The sequence below is a fragment of the Botryllus schlosseri genome, chromosome 1 (assembly GCF_051294905.1).
Source record: "Botryllus schlosseri isolate E-star chromosome 1, Bs_hap1, whole genome shotgun sequence".
Taxonomy (NCBI): Eukaryota; Metazoa; Chordata; class Ascidiacea; order Stolidobranchia; family Styelidae; genus Botryllus; species Botryllus schlosseri.
Genome location: NC_137236.1, coordinates 13,642,289 through 13,663,437, shown reverse-complemented (window position 1 = coordinate 13,663,437; position 21,149 = coordinate 13,642,289). Strand labels below are relative to the sequence as shown.

Below are 21,149 nucleotides of genomic sequence, written 5' to 3'. Positions count from 1 at the left end.
TTTGTTAAAACGATTTGAGTCGAGTCGATATCTCCGACTACTTATAGAAGTTCAAATCCTAATCCACATCCGATATAACCATTCCATCCATACAATGTCCAAAGCTATAGGGCCACGTTAGGGTTGCATGAGCAGTGAGCAGTGAGCACAATGATTTTAGTACTCGAATCAATTTGCCACCAAAAGTTAATTTAACAACGAGAATTAGTTTTGATAGTTTTGTCTACCATTGTAGAAAGCGTGCTGTTATCTGATAACCTACTAGAGTTGAACCCTGGGTTCCACTTTAAGTTGTGGCTAAGGGGATCTAGGCCACTTACCTTGCAGTGGTAGACGCACGTTCCTGGGCTAGTCGTGACAACTCAACAAGAATGCAACGACAATTGCCTCGAATATATATAACGTTTCAATTTATGGAATATACAGCAGGATATATCGGAATGAGTCTCCATATAATTCAAATACACGGGCTTATAAATAGCAAGTCACGTGGAAACGAGACGAAAGACTAAGTCACGAGAAATATAGAGCTGGGCGATGTACCATATTGAGATGGTTTATTTTATAAGTGTATGAACCGCGAGAGGGCGCAAGGCGGTAAATTGCCAAAGTGGACGTCAGAGATGAGCGGATTTGAAATTTCTATGTCCTAATCCAGTGCTCTTCAACCTTTTTCGACGTGGTACACCCTTTAAGCGTTTGCTCAAAACTCGTACACCCCTGTTCATTAGGGGTCTTCAAAAATGACTTTTTCTCTCAAATCGTACTGGCTACTTGATAAAATTGTTAGGTTACTTAACTTAAGCCTACACACCAAAATTGGTTCAATTCCAACCAGTAGCCGCATTGCTACGGGAGAAGAAAGTTTATATTTATTATATAAAATAAATAACGAAAAATTTGAAATTTTTCTGTTCACCCATGAAAGTATTAGGTTGTCTATAAAAACGATGTTCTTCAAATTTGATTCAATTCCAACCAGTAGAAGCGGAGTTATTGCCGTCAAAAATGTGGATCTGAATAAAATAGTATTTGGTCACAGAGTCTATGCACAGCCAGTTCAGCCACCCGCCACGCAAATTGGAATTTATTTCGTGTCTGCCCAAAAACAGCATGACATTACAAACGACAATCAACCTAAATCGAACAGTATTGGGGAGAGAGTAGGTATAAAGTTACTACTGCAGAAGCGGTAATTCATATCAGCGATGATAGCGGGCGCACCAGCCTATTGCGTATCAGGCCTGCCCCACACCACACACAGTCGGTAGTAGCACTTGGGCTGCAAGAGATGTCAGTAACCTCAGATCGTATGCCGCTATACACAGTCTATTGTCGCTAATTTGCATCACTAATAACAAAATACTAAATTGCAAATGTATGGCGAAATATTGGACATAAAATCGGCATTTTAAAACAAAAGGGTTTCGATTTCAACATGGAAGCTGTTTCGACCCTGGCTGGCTACGTCGCTTCATTTATGTGCATTGCGGTATTTATTAACGTCGGGTAGGATGTACCGATTCAAGAAGTCTGAGCTATCGCGGCGGTTCCCTCGAAAATCACTAAATGACAAACGACTAGCTGAACACATGTTTGTTAACTGCATACTTTCCAACGCCAAACGGAACCATTGGTCTATTGCCGACGGCTAAATGAATAGGAGAAATAGTTACTCATGACATCACAATCAAGCAGTGTACAGTATTACACTTGAGATAACATCGTACCATACTGCTCATTAACCTGTGCGTCAACCTGTACTGGCCCATAAACCTACCTTTGTGATAGCTAGCCATCGGCTCAATGTAATTCGGATCTGGTACACCCCTGTACACCCATCCGAGTGGTACACCCTTTGCAAATTCTGGTACACCCTAGGGTGTACGACAACCCCGGTTGAAGAGCACTGTCCTAATCCAATCCAAATCCGAACCTTCAAATCCAAATTCAAATCCTAATCCTTAACTTTTTCATATTCAAGTCCATGTCCAATCCTAATCCGATTCCAACGGGAAATTCAGAAAAAATACTAATTGATGCAATGGAGGGATTCGAAAATTTTATTTCGCAACCAACGATTCACTTGATCCAAGATAACTTAGTAACCATAATTTCATTAATAACTGATCTGAATAAAATTTGTCGCCATTCGCCACACGGCATTTCAATCTCCCAGAAAATAGGTAAATCCAATCCAAATCCAATCCAAATCCGACAAAATTTCACAAATCCTGTTTTTAAAAACCTAATCCTAATCCATGCTCATCTCTGGTGGACGTGTATCTATTTTGTCGATGTTGCCAATGACGACAATATCGACGCCCATTCTACTTGAGAGAGATATGGTATTCTTTTTCGTCTGCACCATCGGGATGCTTTTGACGACGGAGATGCGATACGGCCTTTATAGTAAGGTCATCTAGTCTGCACCCCCGTTTTTTTCTCCTCCATGCTATCCGTGATTGCTGAACGCATACCAAAGACTCGAAAATCGGAATCCACAGCTATCCTGCTAGGCACTCGGCAATCTCGGATAGCATGGAGGAGAAAAAAACGGAGGCGCAGACTAGATGACCTCACGGTGGTATCGCAACTCCGTCGTCAAAGCATCTCGATGGTGCAGGCGAAAAAGAATATAATATATATATCTCTCTCTCTCCATCTCCCTCTCCCTCTCCCTCTCCCTCTCCCTCTCCCTCTCCCTCTCCCTCTCCCTCTCCCTCTCCCTCTCCCTCTCCCTCTCTCTCTCTCTCTCTCACTTCTGGACGACTGAGGAATCGCTATTGGGGTTAGTCAAGAAAATACGCCAATTCATATCAGCTAATCCTTCCTCCACGGAATACTATTACCATCGCCGAAGCCGTATCAGCTATTGAGGATGGTCACAGGAGAATAGCTATTTTGAATAACGACAACAATATTTTTAAACTACGAATTCAATTTCAGCATTACAAAATGCTTTACCAAGCGTTCTTCCGATATGCCGCAAAATATGATTTCGTGGGCCGCGTGTTGGTGAACCCGGCCTGCTATAGAGAAACGATATAGCACTTTTGCGTGTCGAAATTGAAGGGTCTTTTGAAGTTACGTTGGCTAGGCAAGGTGCAGTGACCTTCAGGCTGCAGCTGTAAGACGTCTACGGTTTGGTGATGATCATAGCAGTATTTTATGATTTGGTCCCTCGAGGTCTCTCGAACTATTGGCCGTCTTAAGTCTAAATTTGGTCATATCGTAGATTTTAAAATAAATTCGCTAGTCTGGTTCTTCAAATCAGTCTTACCAAGTCCTAATCCACTCTAATTTCAATATGGAGTAGGCTATAGCCATATACATGAGAGTATTCGATGACTGTATCAAGCTGTAAGAAATGCCTGACGTCGTCAATTCGAATCACACAATTGCATTATCAATCATAGACATTACTGATTGGCGATATAAGACCCTAATCGTTAGCCACATATTCACTCCCATAAATGGTGACTTATCTTCCAGTAGCCATCTTCTGATTCTGCCTGTCCTCGGTTTCACTCCGGTTATGTGTGTCAGGTGTTTTTTCTCACAAAAATACCAGTAGCGATGTTTCAGGCAATGACGGAAAATATACCCGTAATGGATTTCGACCATAGGCTACATGCCAAGCAGAGACTTGTCAGTGCGAAAAGCTCAATATCCTTCAGATTGATCAATGTAATGCGTACTTGGCACAAGTAATTTCCAGGCCGCGCACTTCACACTGTGCACAGTTTATGATTGTTTGCTTTAAAAAAGGATGCAAATTTTGGAACATTGTCGTAGGGTAAAAATATATCAATAAGACATCTTAATTCTTCTCGCATATAAAGTTCATGAGATGCTCGCACGGCGCGTCGTTGACAAACCACCCGACCATCTTCCAGTAATGTCCGCAATCCTCCTGTCCTTTATGGTCGTCGGGCTGGTATTTCAACCAGCGGACCTGCTTCATGTCTGCGACTACATCATCGTTCCATCGCCATAATCCTTCGTCGTTTACGTCATTCAGCCCAATCCATGTACTGTCGTCTCCGGCTTTGATCAGGTTTTCGATTTCACTGTTGGTACGGAAAGTTTGGTGGGTCAATGTTAAGTGTACTTGTACACTGTATACAGTGGGATGAGGCAAACGTTTGATTCAGGTTCGCTTCCGATATGCTAACATTTATAATTCATAGGTTCGTATTCGAAAATTAATCCCAGCCGATTCTATCTATCTATCTATCGGTCAACTGCAGCCGGAATTTATCGCTCTGTTCAAAGACTACTTGATTTTTTCTAAGCTGAATATGGAACTAGCGTCGAATGTAAAATTTCCAATCATGGTAAATTTTCATGCGAATATTGAATATATTTGTATCAACCAAGATTTGAACAAGGCACCGTTGTATTGCGGTGAGTAACGGGCCGAGGCCTACTTGGGGATTACCTGATCCGGATGATAAATGATAAATATAGTAAGCGCAATTACCAACAGATTTGAAAATTGCTTGGGTCATGGTTTCTAACCTTCCACTAGTCGTAGCCCACTTAACGTTTTGAAAAGATTTAGTCCTGCTCGACTTAAAGAAATAGTTCTGTCTTTTTGACGTAACATTGACAAGTGAACAGGTATGACATATGATCGTGGCATTATTTCATTGCTTTTGTGTTAGTTTCCCCGTTATTTTAACATCGCATTTCTTCACATTTCTGTTACCCGTGACTGTCATATGTCATTCATTCACGAGCCTGTTACATTTCTTCACGAATCACAGCGGCAACATTGTTTCTATGTTGCAAATTCAGCTCATCGCATTTATAGACGTTCACTCATGATGAGAGTGAGCCCAAGTATATTATGCTGGTTTAGTAAACTCAAACTTTTCACCACATAGAGATAGCGTATAGCGGTATAATCCACAGCTACAACACAAACGGATTGTGGATTCGAGTCCGACGGAGGTCGACTCCAAAATTCCTACCTAAGTGTTGGTGGTTTATCTAGGCTCCTAATCGCCATTTCATCCGCCGAAGCGGTGCCTTACAAACGCCTAAAAGTGGGCCGTGCTGCAAGTCGGCAGCTACGGAATCACAAAAATAAGAAGTATCGGCCTGGTGTAAATGACCATTGTAGGCGACAGACACCATGAATACCCGCAAACAAACAAATCAAAAGAGCTCTGTGGCCCAACTTAAAATGCACGCGTGATCTAACGGTTGGATCTAGGTCAGGCCTGGCAAAGTGCGGCCCGCGGGCCAAATGCGGCCCGTGGAGCTATTCTGTGCGGCCCGCGAAAGAGGTTGCATGAAACTCAAAGTATAAACTCTACTTTCTTATGTTGCTGCGTGGACTAAAACCATAGGATGTATAAACTGACCGCGAATTCGTTTACTATCAAGCCTGTTCATTAACCTGCTGCGATTACACAGCCTATACGTACCTCCTCACATGCGTAATCCAGATTCAAAATTAATAGTCGATGTAGCAAACTATGTCGTTACAATTGAAGTCACAAGAAGTCACCAGACCTGCTTTGTTGCCATTGTCACATGACGCATTTCCAGAGGTGATCAGTAACGAAGTACTTCTACTTTTTTGAAGTACTCAAGTAGTTTTCCTCTACTTCTGGTACTTACTCAAGTAGATCTGTTTTTTGCTACTTCTACTTCTACTTCGTAATATTTTGTGATCTACTTACTTACTTTTCGCTATTTTCAGTTCGTCAAGTAGAAGTAGTTCAATCTTCCAAACAGGAAGATAGCCAGAGAAATTTCGGGGCTGTTTTCACGGTGTATCAACATTTAATTTTCATAAAAGTTGAGTAAAGCCAAGAATTTCCGTCGCGCTTGGCGCGCATTGGATACGGGGTGACCGGTATGATTTCACGAAAGTATCGGTGCATATAATTTAGGTCGCGGGTTGGCGTGGTTCCGTTTACATCACATTGTCGCCCTTCGCCCACATGAAATAATTCATCACAGTATATATGGCTCATCATAACGTTTGAAACTGATGTTTCGCAATCTAGCATTTACTTGTCATATCGTAATCTAGCATGACCACTTGTCCAGTCTATGGCGTGTCCTAATCTAGAAAAGTGGAATCTTACTTTTTTTTAGTTTTAGAGCTGTTTTAGCATACCACCTTTGAAACTTTCTGGACTAAAGGCATGAAATACATGTTCCACTTTTAGAAGTAGTATTTATATTTTACTTTTAATTCCCAATATCATATACTTTGAGTTATAATTAATATCAGTTCCTTTGTCTGGATAATATACATGTTGAAGTGTATTAATGCCTTTAATTTCCGGAAATAAGGCTACACAATATGGCATTTTTACGGTCCACCATATTTTTTATTAACGTTTACTGATCGCGCAAAGTGTTTACTTACACCGTATCCTTTATAACTTCTCTGTATTGCTCTTCTACTAAATTGCGGGCCTTATAATTTGGGGAATGGCGCCGTACCATGTTATTTTCTAAAACGTGCTGTTCGAGAAAACAGAGGATTGGTATCGCATTTCCATATCATTACTGTCATGATGTGGATGAATGCTTATGCTATCGAAAATTGGATACCTGTTGGTATTTATCAATATGAATCAATCACCTTTCGCATAGCTCAATTTGCACCTTTTTACAATCCATGTGAACGAATTAGGATCGTTTTCACAACTACTTACTCACTTGAGTACTTTTAAAGTCAGTCAATTCTACTTCTACTTCAAGTAGTTTTAGGTTGCTCATGGAAGAAGTACTTCTACTCGTACTTGAGTAGATTTTTTTCATCGCTACTTCTACTTCTACTTGAGTAGCTTTCCTGACTACTTTGACCACCTCTGCGCATTTCACGATTTGTGTTTCAAATTGTTACGTGATGCGTTTCCAAATCTCTAATTCGTAAAACAAGTCAATCATTCAGTGAGTCATCATCACCCATAAAGGATGTCAAAAAAGAAAGCAACATTTGCCACATTTAGATTCAATTAAGGTTCGGATGAATATATATTTGTTTACTGGAGTCAGGGGTAAACCCATCCTTTTAGTGCAGATTTCACCATTTCAAAACATCACAAGACTGCGATACAATGAAAGATAAGAAAGTGCCGAAACGACTTGGAGTAATCTTTGAGCAGGTCGCCATGTTTAAGGATTGTAATTTAAGTCGGTTCTATGACAAAACGCGAAGACATATATATACAATCGGTCAAGCGACGGCGAAAATCGGAAGAACTACAAGCTTGGCTCAACAACAAGGCCATTTCACCAAGCTGCACACAGCTAGGAAGCCGGCGACCAAGATAATAAGCTTTATGGTATCCCAGGACCGTAGCTGCCGCACCCAAACCCCCAATTGGGGGACGAGCTCGAAAGGGCCCCAAAATTATATCGTGAATGAACATAAATTATAGAGTTTTTTTTTTAAATATATGCCACTTCCTTTCAAATTTTTCTCGGGTTACGCGCGACTTAGAGATCAATGGTTTATAGAATGGGCATTTCGGCGTAAGCCGTTTCCGCGCCACGACGCACAGTTGGCAGTGAAGAAATACCAATTTGGAATCGTGTGCGTCTTTTAGTTGAGTACGCTTTGGCGATTTCAATATTTTTTCACACACGAAATAACAACATGTAACGAAGTAATTATACCAACGGGCCATCCCTAATATACTTCAAAGACAACACCTCACGCAGCTCTATTAGCTGTAAAACTGAGTAGGTGGGCTGAGAGAGGTTAAAAATATAGCATGGAAAAATTCCGCGCTTCGCGCGATTAGGACAGAAAACGTTACCAATTAATGTATACAAGAAATCTCGCTTGGAAGTAGTGTTAAAATCTGGCATCACGATTGTGGTCTGGTCTGGGGAGCCACGCCTCTCAGAAGTTTGGTTTATAACTCTATGCGGGCCCTGACAAAGTGCTGTTTCGGCCATCTCAAAAACATTTTAATATATCGATAGAAAACGCGGACAGGGCTTTAAAGAGAGTTCAAAATGTATCATTGTTTCGAAATATGACGGCAAATGAATATTTTTTTGGTAATTACCCGTCACTTTCTCATTCCCAACATCAACACTTCCACTGAGCACTATTTAGTATAATTCACTACCAAACAATTTAGAAATAAAATCAGTACGCTGGAGAAAACAGCTAGAATTTCTTACTCGGCCCGCCAACATATTTTCTGCTTGTCATTTGGCCCGCGGAAAAAAATAATTGCCCACCCCTGATCTAGGTGGATGTTAGAGTAAAGGATCGCTACTGATGCGTGTCGTTCGACATCCTCCTATCTGTTCATGACATCGCATTGTACATTGTGTGTGACTTGTTCAGATCAAAAATATAACCCAACCATGTTATGTTATATTCTATCGGATTCTCTAAATCAGGGGTTCCGAAAGTATGGGTCGCAAAAGGTATAATTTTCGTTCGCGACGGCACCAGAGCTACCTTTGAATATGTATGTAATATTTGGTAAACTTCTTGCAACAAATATTATCTTCAATTTCCTGTGGAAATTTATCCATATCCGATGTTACTGTAATGGGTACTATAGCCAATAAACGAGACACGTCATAAAGTCGTTACTGAAATATGGTTTGATCATGAAAATGCGTCGACCTTTATACTACACATATTGGTTTGAATTCATGATAAGATTTGTCTATGGAAAACGCTGTTGAGACCTTTGGGATGCTTTAGCATCGCGGCGTGTGCAACGAGCGGATGCGGGATTATGATATACAGGTACGCCTTCCGCGCTGGGTTACATGAACACATGACATTTTGGCCAATATATACGGTTGGGCAAAGTGCGGTGCCATAGAAATCGGCGGCGCAAAAACCTTGGCCAATACAGGCCGTTGCTGGTTGGCCAGAACATTCGATATTAATACGTCCTGTCCTCAAAATGGTCGGCACCGTATAGTCCCGTGTCTTCAATTTTCGTAGACAGTAGTACAAATGCAGTACAACTGCTACCCTTAGGGGAATACAATGAGCCCTAATTTGAAATCGCGTGCCACAGACATGTTTCATAGACCTAGAATACTTTGCTTATAAATGTTGTTTGCGCGTTCTTTATGTCATAAATGCCCGTAAAAACGTAGCATACCGTACTAAGATTAAAGGTGTATTACTTTTTATGTGAGAGACTTGGGTTGCGAAATGCCAATAACACTATGATTTGGTTCGTGGTCTAAAAAGTTAAAGAACCACCGCTCTAAAGGAAGATTGAGGCGTCGCAGACACAGGCGTCGCATGACTTCTACATGACAATAACGCGAAATATAAGCATACGAAATTGAAAGATGTGTGTCACCGACGGATATCCTGCATGACTAACGCAATCTTGACAATTTCAGGGATAGATATAAAAAAAAATAGGGGAGATCGTTACAAAACCTTTTTCGCCAATTTCATATACCCTGAGATTGCGAAGTGGTATTATTTACTGTCTTGTTATCAGGTAACTATATAATTTGAATAAGCATTGGAAACATGCTGAGATGTCCTGATGGAATATAATCGCTGTGTCAAATTATTTCGTGTGTGACTGACTTTTAAAGGATATAGTATCTGGGTTCTGGAAACAAGTGTAATCAAAACCATTTTCGTTGCAATATATACCTTCTGGTGTCGGTGTTGCGAATACCATCCACTGCCAATCTCGCACCTTCCTGTGCGCACCGCGCCATAGCAGTCGTGAAGTTAGCCCATTCCTTGAAGACCTTGTAAAACTTTCCATTGCTGGCTTTGTACCAGGTCAGCAGGTCTTTCAGTTGCTCGATTTCGAACTTCAATACGTCTACATCTGTCAAAAATATGATATGGTATATAATTGCACCGTTTTGACAAAGATAGCGTCTAAAGTCGCGACTCCAATTGTTACTGCAATTTTCGGAGTAAATTCGGCACGATGGGATTATGGAGTCACGAAGATGTATTTTTAAAGTATCATAAAATATTATCGACTCTGTATTTTGCGGACAGTACACCCTGTAAACTCGTCACGAATACATCGTGACATGACAACTTATTAGCTAAATCCCGCGTCCAACAGTGCGATTTCAAACCTGCGGGGCATGACTGTATGTTGATCCTATCAACAATGACAGACTGCGATCACCGAGTTTTTGCTTTCGGTGGAGGCATGTACTTTAGCTGCGGCAGCTACCGTATCATGTCATCTGATATTATCGGCACAGGATTTCCTAATCAGCTCTATAATTTGATTGATTCAGCCTGTAAACGGGTTAGGAGACTGGCGTAACCAGCATGCATGACGCGTTCTGTACCACGACTCTCTCAAACCGGCTGGCGATTGCACGTGACAGTTCAATCCTTTTTCCTAAATCGCTGCATAAATTCCTTTATCCTGCGGGTTCTTAAACTTGTGTGTGCGGACTGGTTTTATGGGGTACATGGAAAGCAAATGAGAATCTTAGGTTCTAGTCTCTAGGCGACGATGCCAACGTCATTGAAGCTGGATTTACGGCCAACTATGGGTCGATCAATCCAGCGATTGGAAAGTAGTGGGTCCTCGCATCAAAAAGCATCATTTTCTAAGGGTAATAAACAGATCCGGGGACCCTTGAATAATAGCCTTAATATAGGCGTTGAGGACAACACATTTTCCTGCTGTCCCTGACAAGATTATGATATATTCAGTCCCTTCCTGAACGTATCTTTGTCAGCTTGATATAGGCTACTTTTCATAACGATTTGAAAGCTGTAGTCATTATTGGTCACTCAGGCATTTGCCAAAAGTTTCAACAACGGTTTTGAACTGCTATGATGAGTGTTATTGTGATATGTGTAGATGACGGTGATTTTGGCACGCACAGTAGCGTAGTTCGATTATTGAACTTGGATGCAACAGCGGTGAGTAATTCTGTATGGAGCGAATTCGTTCTCAAAAACCGTTGTCAAATATATACTATGCAGACGCGTTCATACCGAGAGGGCCAGGCAACCTCGAGCACAAAATTGCCTTGGTTTACAGACTGTATTCGCAACGTGCAACTGGCTACCGTTCATGTCGAATTAACGTAGTTTCTCGGTCTGGGTAACAAAGGCGGCCGTACATCGAACCTGTGGAGGTTAATTTGTACGTATTCTCACTTGGAAAAGATACCAACTCCATTTTAACTTTATGTAATTTCGGTCTTCAAATCCCATTCTCCTTCCTATCGTTATTCATTGTTGGAGTCAGCAGTATGAATGACCGTGCGTGCATATAGTGCCAGTTGAGTCAACAAAACAAAGTCATCGTAACATGTATACAATATTGGCCCTGTAACCTTGAATCGATTTGGCCTCAAGAAGCCCAAACCTATCACAAGATCTTGCTTTCTAGTAGTTTATACAGCTGGCCGCGTTTAATAAATAATAATATACACCCAGTATATGATCTGGCAATTGGCAAGGCATTCTTGAGCAAAGTTTTAACTGATATGGTTACGACGTAGTTCTGATATTCATAGCGTGATAAGGCAGTCGTATAGTTCCCCGCGGAGCATCTTTCTATTCAAAGCTATAACCTTATCATTTTGATTCACACTGCGATAGTTATTGACTCACAAAGAAAAAATCCATCGTACTGCAAATGATTTTGCATTTTCTGCTCATAATTTTCGCCCGTCATATTATTAATATAATTAAACTTCCCGTTGATAACAACAAGTCCCTCGGTTTCCAGACTCCGCAAACAATTACCGGCCGCAAACCGGCACAGATTTCGCCTACACGTCACATGCCCACACCACAAATGCTATTTCATTTTCGTTGTTTGTACATTATATTTTTTCTGGTACGTTTCATTCAGTGTACATGCCTTTAATTATTATTATTATCTATATGCGAATGTGGTTGTTTGATTTACAGGCTTTATCCAATTCGCTGCGACTCATTTCTATATTTTCCCGAAGAAAGAAAGCACTCATAAGGAATGGAAAGAACTAGTAGAAAGAACCGCGGCTTCAAAAAAGTTCAACATCGAAAAGAACTATGACATCGGGCGCTCTAGGCCGAGGTGTATGTTAGAGTAAAGGATCGCTACTGATGCGTGTCGTTCGACATCCTCCTATCTGTTCGTTACATCGCATTGTGTCTTATCGCATTGTACATTGTGTGTAACTTGTTCGGATGAAAATTATAACCCAATGATTGTTGTTGTTGTTGTTGTTTAATTCTATTCAAATCTTTTGGTGTTGATAGAAATAATAAAGGAATGAATTATAGTAGGAAGATTACAACATCCAGTAAGTAGGCCTTCATGAACCGAACTAAAAATGAACATGTGGCCCCATGCAACAGGGTCCACTTAATCGAGTGATCGATCGATGGGCTTTAGGTCTTAGTCGTTTTGACTTCATCCGAATTGTTGATTGCGACGCTATCTGTTTTTTGTTCAAATTAATATAAAATAATGAATTATTAAATTAATTGGTCGACATCGGACAATCCCGAACCACCAGTACATGATGACACATTACAGGAAGTATTAACCTGAACCTAGTTCCTGTTTAGATCATTGACAGTTGCCCAAGCAATATTTGACTATACGTCACTCGGGTCCCTCTCACAAAATGTGCATTAACAACCGTTACCATGCTGCATGCAATAGAAAAGTTGAAAGTATTATAATGATAATCGCGGTTTCTGCATCCGTGTCATGGTTGTCCACTAGTGAAAGGCCGTTGGCGCAAAATCGATCGTAGATTGGTGCTAGATTGACTGGAATAGTGCTTTATCACAGTGTGCTAATTCGAATTATATAGAGGTCCAATACGGCTTAAATAGACGTTCGGGAAATGTTTTTCTCTGCATAGGATAGTTGAGTTAAAGCAGCCTGATTGTACATTGTTCCAGAGCAGTACGTCGATAAACTCAGAGGGACCTACTCTAACCTTTCTGACGAACCTGAACTTGGTTCTCATCCTAATTGTGATGAAAACAGTTCTCGTTGTAATAGTTAAATAAAGCGGAAAATGCCTAAATAGTGCCAACGCGCTAAACTTTGAATTAAGATGCCAAACAGCTTGCAAATGGCACAGCTCGTTGGCCCCCAAATGTCCCAATTGGTGTCACTGTTGCATATGAACATGATCCGCCGAAGTATTTATCGAAACCCCGCACCAACCTTTACAGCAAGATTCCTGTTGCTTTCGTTTTCCATAGCGGTCTTCGGTCACCGTCTCTGAAACGGCCGACACCGATCTTTCAAGATCCATAAACTTCTGTGCGCTGGATTTCGACATGCAGTGACGGCTCATTTGCTGCACGTAACAACATAGTTCGCTCTCGCAGTTAGCGCCGTTGGTAGAGGCAACAGTAGCGGTAGCAAGCATACCGAATATCAATACACCTAACGTCATCTCGGCCATAACTTTAATATGCTGCAATATCTGAAGAAACAGCAGAATAAGATAAGTTATTCGTGAATTCCTCGATTGTGATTTCACGCTCATCAATTACGACACACACGTTTACAAAGAAACCACGCCTTGTTAAACGTCCGCAACGTACGAGCTCGTTTTTATCTTTGAATCGCGGACTCATTTGATAGCTTCGATTCGGCGGGAATTTTATCTCATCTTCAATCAAGCTAAGATGTGGACTTCTAATGGGACAAATTTCGATGAACGCGGCATCTCGACCACGTTAAGTTTTATACCGAAATAGATCGCACATTATAATATAATCGAGGACTTTCTAGATGCCGAAGGCACATTTCAATTATAGATCAGAAACCAGCAACCGATAAATTCCAATCTCTATAAACTACCAGGTACCTTGTCGCGTTGTATTGTTATAAAGCCAAACAGCTTAAATCACCACGTTCAAAAATTTCAAGACGGTAATCCTAATCATTGACGTAATCATGATGCAAAACTTGACATTTAATGATGGAAATTGAAAGTCATCGAGACTAAAAGGGAAAATATACAAGCCGAAGTTCTGCTAATTGCCGGATTCTTAGCATTCGACACGGATCCACGGAAGCATGCGGCAAATCGCGTAAATATAAGCAGTTTCCGTTACGCTTGTTACCAACACAGAAATATAGGAGCTAGAAATGGTTATACGTATGGTGCTTATAAAGATGTATACAGAATCTTTCTGCCTTTATAACACAACTATGACAGTGATCATATTCATTTGTATATAATCCAAACTTATTAAAACTTCTCAAATTGAGTTTAAATAATACTACATGAGCTCAATCGGCGCTGTATCATCTAACCCTGAGTGACGTCAATACTACCTTCACAATACAAAGGCAATGTTCCGCCAGATTCAACACCCATGATCTTTTCGTGAAACATCGACGTTCCTCCAGACTTCGACAACTAGAAAATCTCAGCTTTTTCAAGTTAGATTAGAATTATATTACTGGCATTTTGCTCTAATTTAGTGAAATTAGACAACTAGAATTAACTATAATTGTCCAAGTCTGGGTTCCTCCATTCGGGTCATATAAAATACTTGAAGCTGACTTTGAGAAATTCCGTTTAAAACCTATGTCGATGTCGTCATTAAATAAGCGGAATAATGTTAATGGCAAAACTCTTGGAATTGCAACGATAAACCAGTGCGCACACCATTCTCATATATCGCCGGAGCATGCTTCGGTGGGAGAATTAGCATGACAAATGACATGATTATTAATTATTATGTAAGAAACGCCATTCTTGGAGATTTCTTGCGTGCTCATATCAGCTGATAAAAAATACAATATCTTATTATATCACTATTGTTGCTTGTCATTCGTATTTTCCGTATAATGCTAGCTGTTTTCACGCTCCGTCTGACGCCACTCAACCCGTTTTCGGAAATGGGATGATGCTCGTCAGATTCTCCGTTTCAGCAAAAATGTCGCTGATGGGATTTGAACGTTGAATTGCTTCCCCATCCGTAGCCCTCAACTAGGTTCCGAGTAGGGCTGGGCAAAATCGAGTACCAGAGTGATTCGATTCTGAATCACGTGTTATGCGTCGAGTCGAGTATTCGAGTATCGCTCATTATGACGTCATAAAAGAATGCAATAGGTCAAAGTTCAAATATGTACCTTTTATGCCACACAAAGAATAGAATCCCTGTTATCCATCACAATAAAGATGCTTTAGTATTTTTTCGACCATACTGATTTCACTGCACTTTGTGACAAGGTTACGGGATGATTATAACGTCGGAAATGTGTTGTTTCCCGTAACGTTGGTAGCTTTGTACAATGTTTCGTATGGTTCGATGCGGTCGACCAGGGTTTTAAGCCTTCCACATTGGAAAATAGTACCAAAACTATAATTCTCGTTGATAAATTGACTTTTAGTGACGAGGAGCGTGTAATTTCAGTACTCGAAAATATCGTCTTTTACTACTCGACTCAAATCCTTGAAATTAATACTCGATTTAGATTCGAGCTCTCGAATCATTGTGCCCAACCCTAGTTCCGAGGCACAGGAGAATCTTAATTTTATAGTTTTGACTCGAGTGAAATTGAGCCATTTCACCTCATCACCGAGTCCACCAAATCGGAGAGCAGAGGGCCAAGCTCGAGTCGTAGTTTTGAGACTCCAGTCCGAGTCCAAGTCATTGCTGTTCAGTTTCGAGTTCATGTCATGTCCACCTTTTTTACAACTCAGTTGATATCGAAGCGTAGCATTCATAATGCAGCAAATTTTTCAACGTGTCCGAGGAAGAATATCGAACCCACTGTCACCGAATTCGCAGACCGTGACGCACCTGAATCCAATTGGTCAACGTAGAGTCATTCTTTTATCGAGTTCTAAGAGAGTGCGGAAACTTTCCCAAAGTCTTATGTCCGTAAACAGAACACTTGTACCGCAAGCTCAGTGTTGTTATTACATGCAAACCGCTGGACACTCATGTCATCGCACTATGTATTTGCAAAGTAGGCATTAACTCTCGGATAACTTGAGCAGACATGCAACGCCTACTCGATGTGTATATCTTGAATTCTTCATTGTCAAGACGGTAAGACAACAGTTTCGTATGCTGCAGCAACTATAGCGTCATCTTTTTGAACTCAAAGATGTGAGCTGAAATGATGCAGAAGTCTCAGGAAGAAACGGGCTATGCAATGACTCGTTTCATAACATCATTATTAATTGTATCTGCGCTATCGGAATTGTACTGTGTAACAATGTAACTGCTCGTGCAGCTTAGCTTATTTTGCGATATCGGATCAACTCCGACGTTTTTCCATTTAAATCTCATCGCCGAAACAAAGTGTCGGACTGAGTAAAACGAACTCACTGTACAATTTAAAGCGGACACACTCTGCACTAGTGTAATTTTTATTTGAAATTTTACGTGTCGTCTAGCCTTCAGCGTAGTCGGTAATTGCCAGGTACCTTTAATACTCAGCGAACATAACTAATTAGATAGAATTCATTCTTAAAATATAAGATTTGAAGATGGTTCATTGAATTTGAGATATTAATATCAACGGTATAGTGATTTTGCGTCCCGTTCTATCATACAGACCAATTCCATTTACTTCAGACAAGTTCCTTCAATTCATGGCAGTATATAACCAGATCAACTCGCGAAAGCTCTAGTGCAGTGGTTCTCAACCGGGGGTCCGCGGACCCCTGGGGGTCCGTGAAGCATTTTCAGGGGGTCCGCGAAGCCTCTAAACTTGCAAAATGATATTTTGCCTAATTACAGCTACAACTTCATGACTCACATCAACATAATTGCCGTCTGAGATTAAATATCCTACTGTGCGAACTCATTTTAATTGCTAAATTCCCGATAGCTTACTAATAATAAAAAAAACATATTGCCGTTTAAAGAGGTTTGTTGGGGTGATATACATAACCACAATCCCAGACCAACTTCAAGATGAGCTGCTTGATGAAAATGACTAGGATGGACGTTATATGTTCAAGTACAAATCTAAGTCTCAATTTTGGTGGTATATATGCTACGATCATACTCAAATGGGTCGTCGGTGCCCGTTATTATACCATTCGCCACCACCTATATTTGTGGAAATAACTTTTCGGCAATCGTTCATATAAAACCGAAGAGTCGGATTTTCAAGACACGAGCACGTATTTCACGAAATGCAGCTACAAAACTTGCTACCGTAAACCCAATTTCCATATAAATAGTGCGATGTTAATTTTTTGCTATATTTGGCACTAGCCTGAAATTAATATTCGTAAAACACAGATGGCGGTTGCACGATAATTGAGCTTGTTTTGGTATTCATGGTGTTTGTCGACTACAATGGTCATTCACACCAGGCCAATTTTCTTCATTTCTATTCCGTAGCTGACGACTTATATCATGACCCATATCTGGGCTTTTATAAGACATCTCTTACACAGATGAGATGGCAAGGAGAAACTTTGATAAACCGCCGAAACATAGGTAGGTATTACGTAGTAACCGCAACCCAGTGCTGTTGCTGCTGTGGATTATACCACTATATACGCTATCTCGCCAAATTGAGCTAAATATAAACTAATATTTTGGGGGTCCGCGGGGTCCTTGACGCTCCAAAAGGGGTCCGCGAAGGCAAAAAGGTTGAGAACCACTGCTCTAGTGCAACAAAGATACAATATTAGTTTGCGTCAGTGAACAAATGCATACCGGTCAATAACAGATGACGTCACAGTCTTCGATATAATGCAACGTCGCACAATACTGGTCGCTTGTGCTATAAACAAACAGGAGCTAATTACTGTCGAGCTATCTATCGGCACGTGAGGTACGTTTCAAAAACAAATATGATAATACTAGCGTCAGTGTTTTAGATCCACGCATTTATATATACACGCGATTTATATAATCCTGTCATCATAGTAAATTTAGGGATGGTGTGAACCTCTGAAAGGTTCAGGTTCGTGTGAACGCGAACCTTTTTGAAAGGTTCTGTGTGAACGCGAACGTGAACCTTATGACGTCACGTGACGTCATATTGCTAATTACAGCCCTACATTTCAATGAAGTGATAGCCTATATTAATGTACACGATACCTAGCGACGACCCGGGCCACATAATGACACAATGCTGAAGTACATATTGGCGTATGATACGTCGCTCAATGTATCAGCTGAGGCAATCAAATGATATAATACTCCCATAAAATCAATATCATCCGTCGCTTTGCCAACAATTTCGACGAGGAGTTGCCAGGGAATATAGGCTTACGCCGCAACGGTCTTGGCCAGACCGGACAATGTATTCGGCATCTGAGTATTGCTACATTGATATTGGGCAGAGTGTAAAACAGATTTCTATACTTGCTACCGATATTAGGCTACGTCAAGTTATACAGCTGTAGCCAACACCTCAATCGCGCGGATTTGGTTTTAATGATACACTAAACATATGAAGTCAAGATTGACCCCGTACGTCTGCTAGATTTGTCACTTCAAAAAACGATATCAATCTCATTGATTGGTTGAATAAGCATCATTCGCTGACTACGTGTACTGCATGTCGCTCGTGATGTTATGTGATTGCGGCTCAAGCGCACAGCAGAGAGTCACTAAATATTCACAAACGGAAAGCTGGATATTTCAAGCCAACATTTTTAATAAAGCAACTAGAATCTCTGAGACTGTCAAGGTGCATGCTCGTATTGTGTTTTTTATGCTGCCAGCGTCATGCATAGAGTGGCCCGCAGTTGAAATGCAATAAATTCGAACCAAAAATGTCATAATTAAGTGAAAATTGTAATATATGAAAAAGGTTCACAGTGCAGAACCTACCAAGGTTCTGTTGTGAACGCGAACCTCTAAATTTCAGAGGTTCACACACAGAACGCGAACGTGAACCTCAAGTTCACACCATCCCTAGTTCTTATACCGTGCAAAACTGCTACGCAGGACGCTGTTGATATAATTATATCAGTTCGGCTGTGCTAACTATCCTTTTAATTTGTTTTCGTGTCTCGTGGTTATCACTTTCGTATACAGATTATATCACGAAGTAGCCGGCATAGTTACAGCATTTAATGAAAAAAGATACAGCCTATACTGATCATTATTAGAAGCAACTACAAAATCGCGGTACTTCATACAATTCGTCCAACATAGTGGGTGGTCATTAGGGTTGTTCAGATTTGAAAAATTATCAGGAAACTTCGACCATTGTTATCCAAATGATGGTTTAGTACATAAAAACACTTTTATGAGCAATTTTGGTCATCTTCATCGTGATCTTCCTTTTCCGCAAAGCCCCCAAAGATCAGGGTCCAATTCTCCTAATTATTGGGGATTCCCCTGACTGTGTTTACCTAGCTCATAATGCAAAGCAGTTCTCAGCGGTGATGATTGTACCCTTAGGGAAGCTTGCAGTTGATAATAACAGTATATATGCGGGAAATATCGAGTTAATATATATTTCTTGACAATTGCACTGAACTACATATACCTGAGCTACCTTCAGGAATATGTGTTGTAATCTGTAGGCCTACTGCTACAGCTGTTGTATGAATGAAACAAATGCATGCATTTCCAGGTGACTTTTACTTTGCGACTGTTGGTGAAAGAACTATTAAGTAGGAATGTAATGTAGGAATGTCAGTGTCTCCGCCTCAAATTCGGTTCATTTGCAAAATACTGAGTAATCTCTTTCTGCTCGAAGACGACGAAAACGCAGGACTCTCCTGTTGCCATAGAGTGGAATATGACAAGGATATCTATGGAGCAACATTGTGAAAGTACTACAAGTTCATGATACTAGGCTTGCTCTTGAAACAAGAATAGAGTCAAGTGAAGAAGATGTATGTTTCTGAAACTCAATGAATTTATTGCGAGAACATTTTGCACAATCAAATTATGAAGCAGATTATTGCCAAAAATATCAGTAGGCCTACATCATAACATTTTCGTGGCTTGCGACAATTGTTATTATCACTGAAAATATGTTATGAATTAGTAAGCATAAAAACCAAAAAAAATGGATCGCGGCATGCTCCAGTCACTTAAGCAAGTTTTAGGCAGGGCTTAAATGAATTTTAGTGCAGATTTTTTGAAGCTCTGATACTTCTGGCGGTGTTGCGCAACAACTTGCAGCAAACTTTTCTTCTGAAGTTCATCATCTGTGATGATAGCAGCATAGTCGGTGTTGAGTTTGACTCCTCGTTCCGCAGCGTCGTTCACGACTTTAACAGTACTAACAAAACGACTCATGATCTTGTATGATTCATACTCAGGCCATTGTTTCACAGGCTGATTCAACCATTCTCCAGAACACTTAAATTCGATGAACAAATGCCATGACTGAGGGCCCACTAAATCAGCCAAAGTGGTGCTCCCGTCTATAGTCCTCTCCGACGAGAAAACAGGTGGTCCCCGTCGATAGGTTTGCGGTTTTTCAACTTCCAGTAGCCGGCTTGCAATACTTTTTCTGGTATGGTAACTTTCTTTTTCCGAGAATAGGGCATAAACCACAGTTTCTTCCACAATGTACCATGGATGTTTCATCAACTTATTGCAAGCAGATTCAGCAACCTCTTTGTCGGTAGTTGTATATCCGTGCATCTCTTGAATGAAACGCAAGTCGTTCCCTGGAGCGTCGCGCCCAATGCTGCAATCCAGCCAAGCGGGAACATAGAATAAACTTAGAAACAAGTTCATGCGTTTCAGTTGACGAATGAAACATTCTGAATATTGCATCTGATCAGCCCACATGAACATATTCTGAGAATATAGAATAGTTCCCATCCACCTGGCATGATGAGTGGGACCCGGCCTTTGATGATTTGCACGAAACTGAGCACCTAAGATAGCTAAGGTGTTGATGAAGCAGAGTTTATAGTCATCCCTAGTAAAGAAATCTTTTTTGTTGAAGGCTTGTGTCAAATGAGCTATGACATTGGCAGCTCTCTCACTGTAATCCTCTGGGACTTCCAAAATTCGAGTTGGAGCAGTTCTGTCTATTTTTGTCCAGTTTTTTTTGAAATTGTTGAATACTGTATTTTCGGGACCCGTGGTTTGACATCCAAAGATACATTTCCAAACACTCTTTACTACCAACTCCAATACATGATGGCGACAAGCATGATACAACATTTTTTTACCTATGAGGTCTTCCAATAACTTTGCAGCCCCCTTTTTCCACCCACTATTGCTCGATGTTGTGTCAAATACCAATGCA

At 40.7% G+C, this 21,149-nt stretch overlaps 1 protein-coding gene across 1 annotated transcript; it reads right to left on the bottom strand.

The window, feature by feature from the left end:
* Positions 1-3,536: 3,536 nt before the first annotated feature.
* On the bottom strand, positions 3,537-13,446 carry LOC145442608 (C-type lectin mannose-binding isoform-like). The gene is made up of 3 exons (XM_080320573.1): positions 13,149-13,446; positions 9,635-9,818; positions 3,537-4,073 (listed from the first exon to the last, which is right to left on the bottom strand). Exons 1-3 carry the CDS (start codon positions 13,390-13,392, stop codon positions 3,824-3,826), a joined length of 678 nt encoding a protein of 225 aa, XP_080176699.1. The 5' UTR covers positions 13,393-13,446; the 3' UTR covers positions 3,537-3,823.
* Positions 13,447-21,149: the final 7,703 nt, after the last annotated feature.

What these genes read in the sequence shown, in the direction of transcription:
- LOC145442608 (XM_080320573.1), bottom strand. Translation starts at nt 13,392, where the DNA reads ATGGCCGAGATGACGTTAGGTGTATTGATATTCGGTATGCTTGCTACC. An exon ending in ACAGGAATCTTGCTGTAAAG is followed by an intron (nt 9,819 to 13,148) that starts GTTGGTGCGGGG and finishes TATTTTTGACAG; the next exon opens with ATGTAGACGTATTGAAGTTC. An exon ending in CGCAACACCGACACCAGAAG is followed by an intron (nt 4,074 to 9,634) that starts GTATATATTGCA and finishes CCGTACCAACAG; the next exon opens with TGAAATCGAAAACCTGATCA.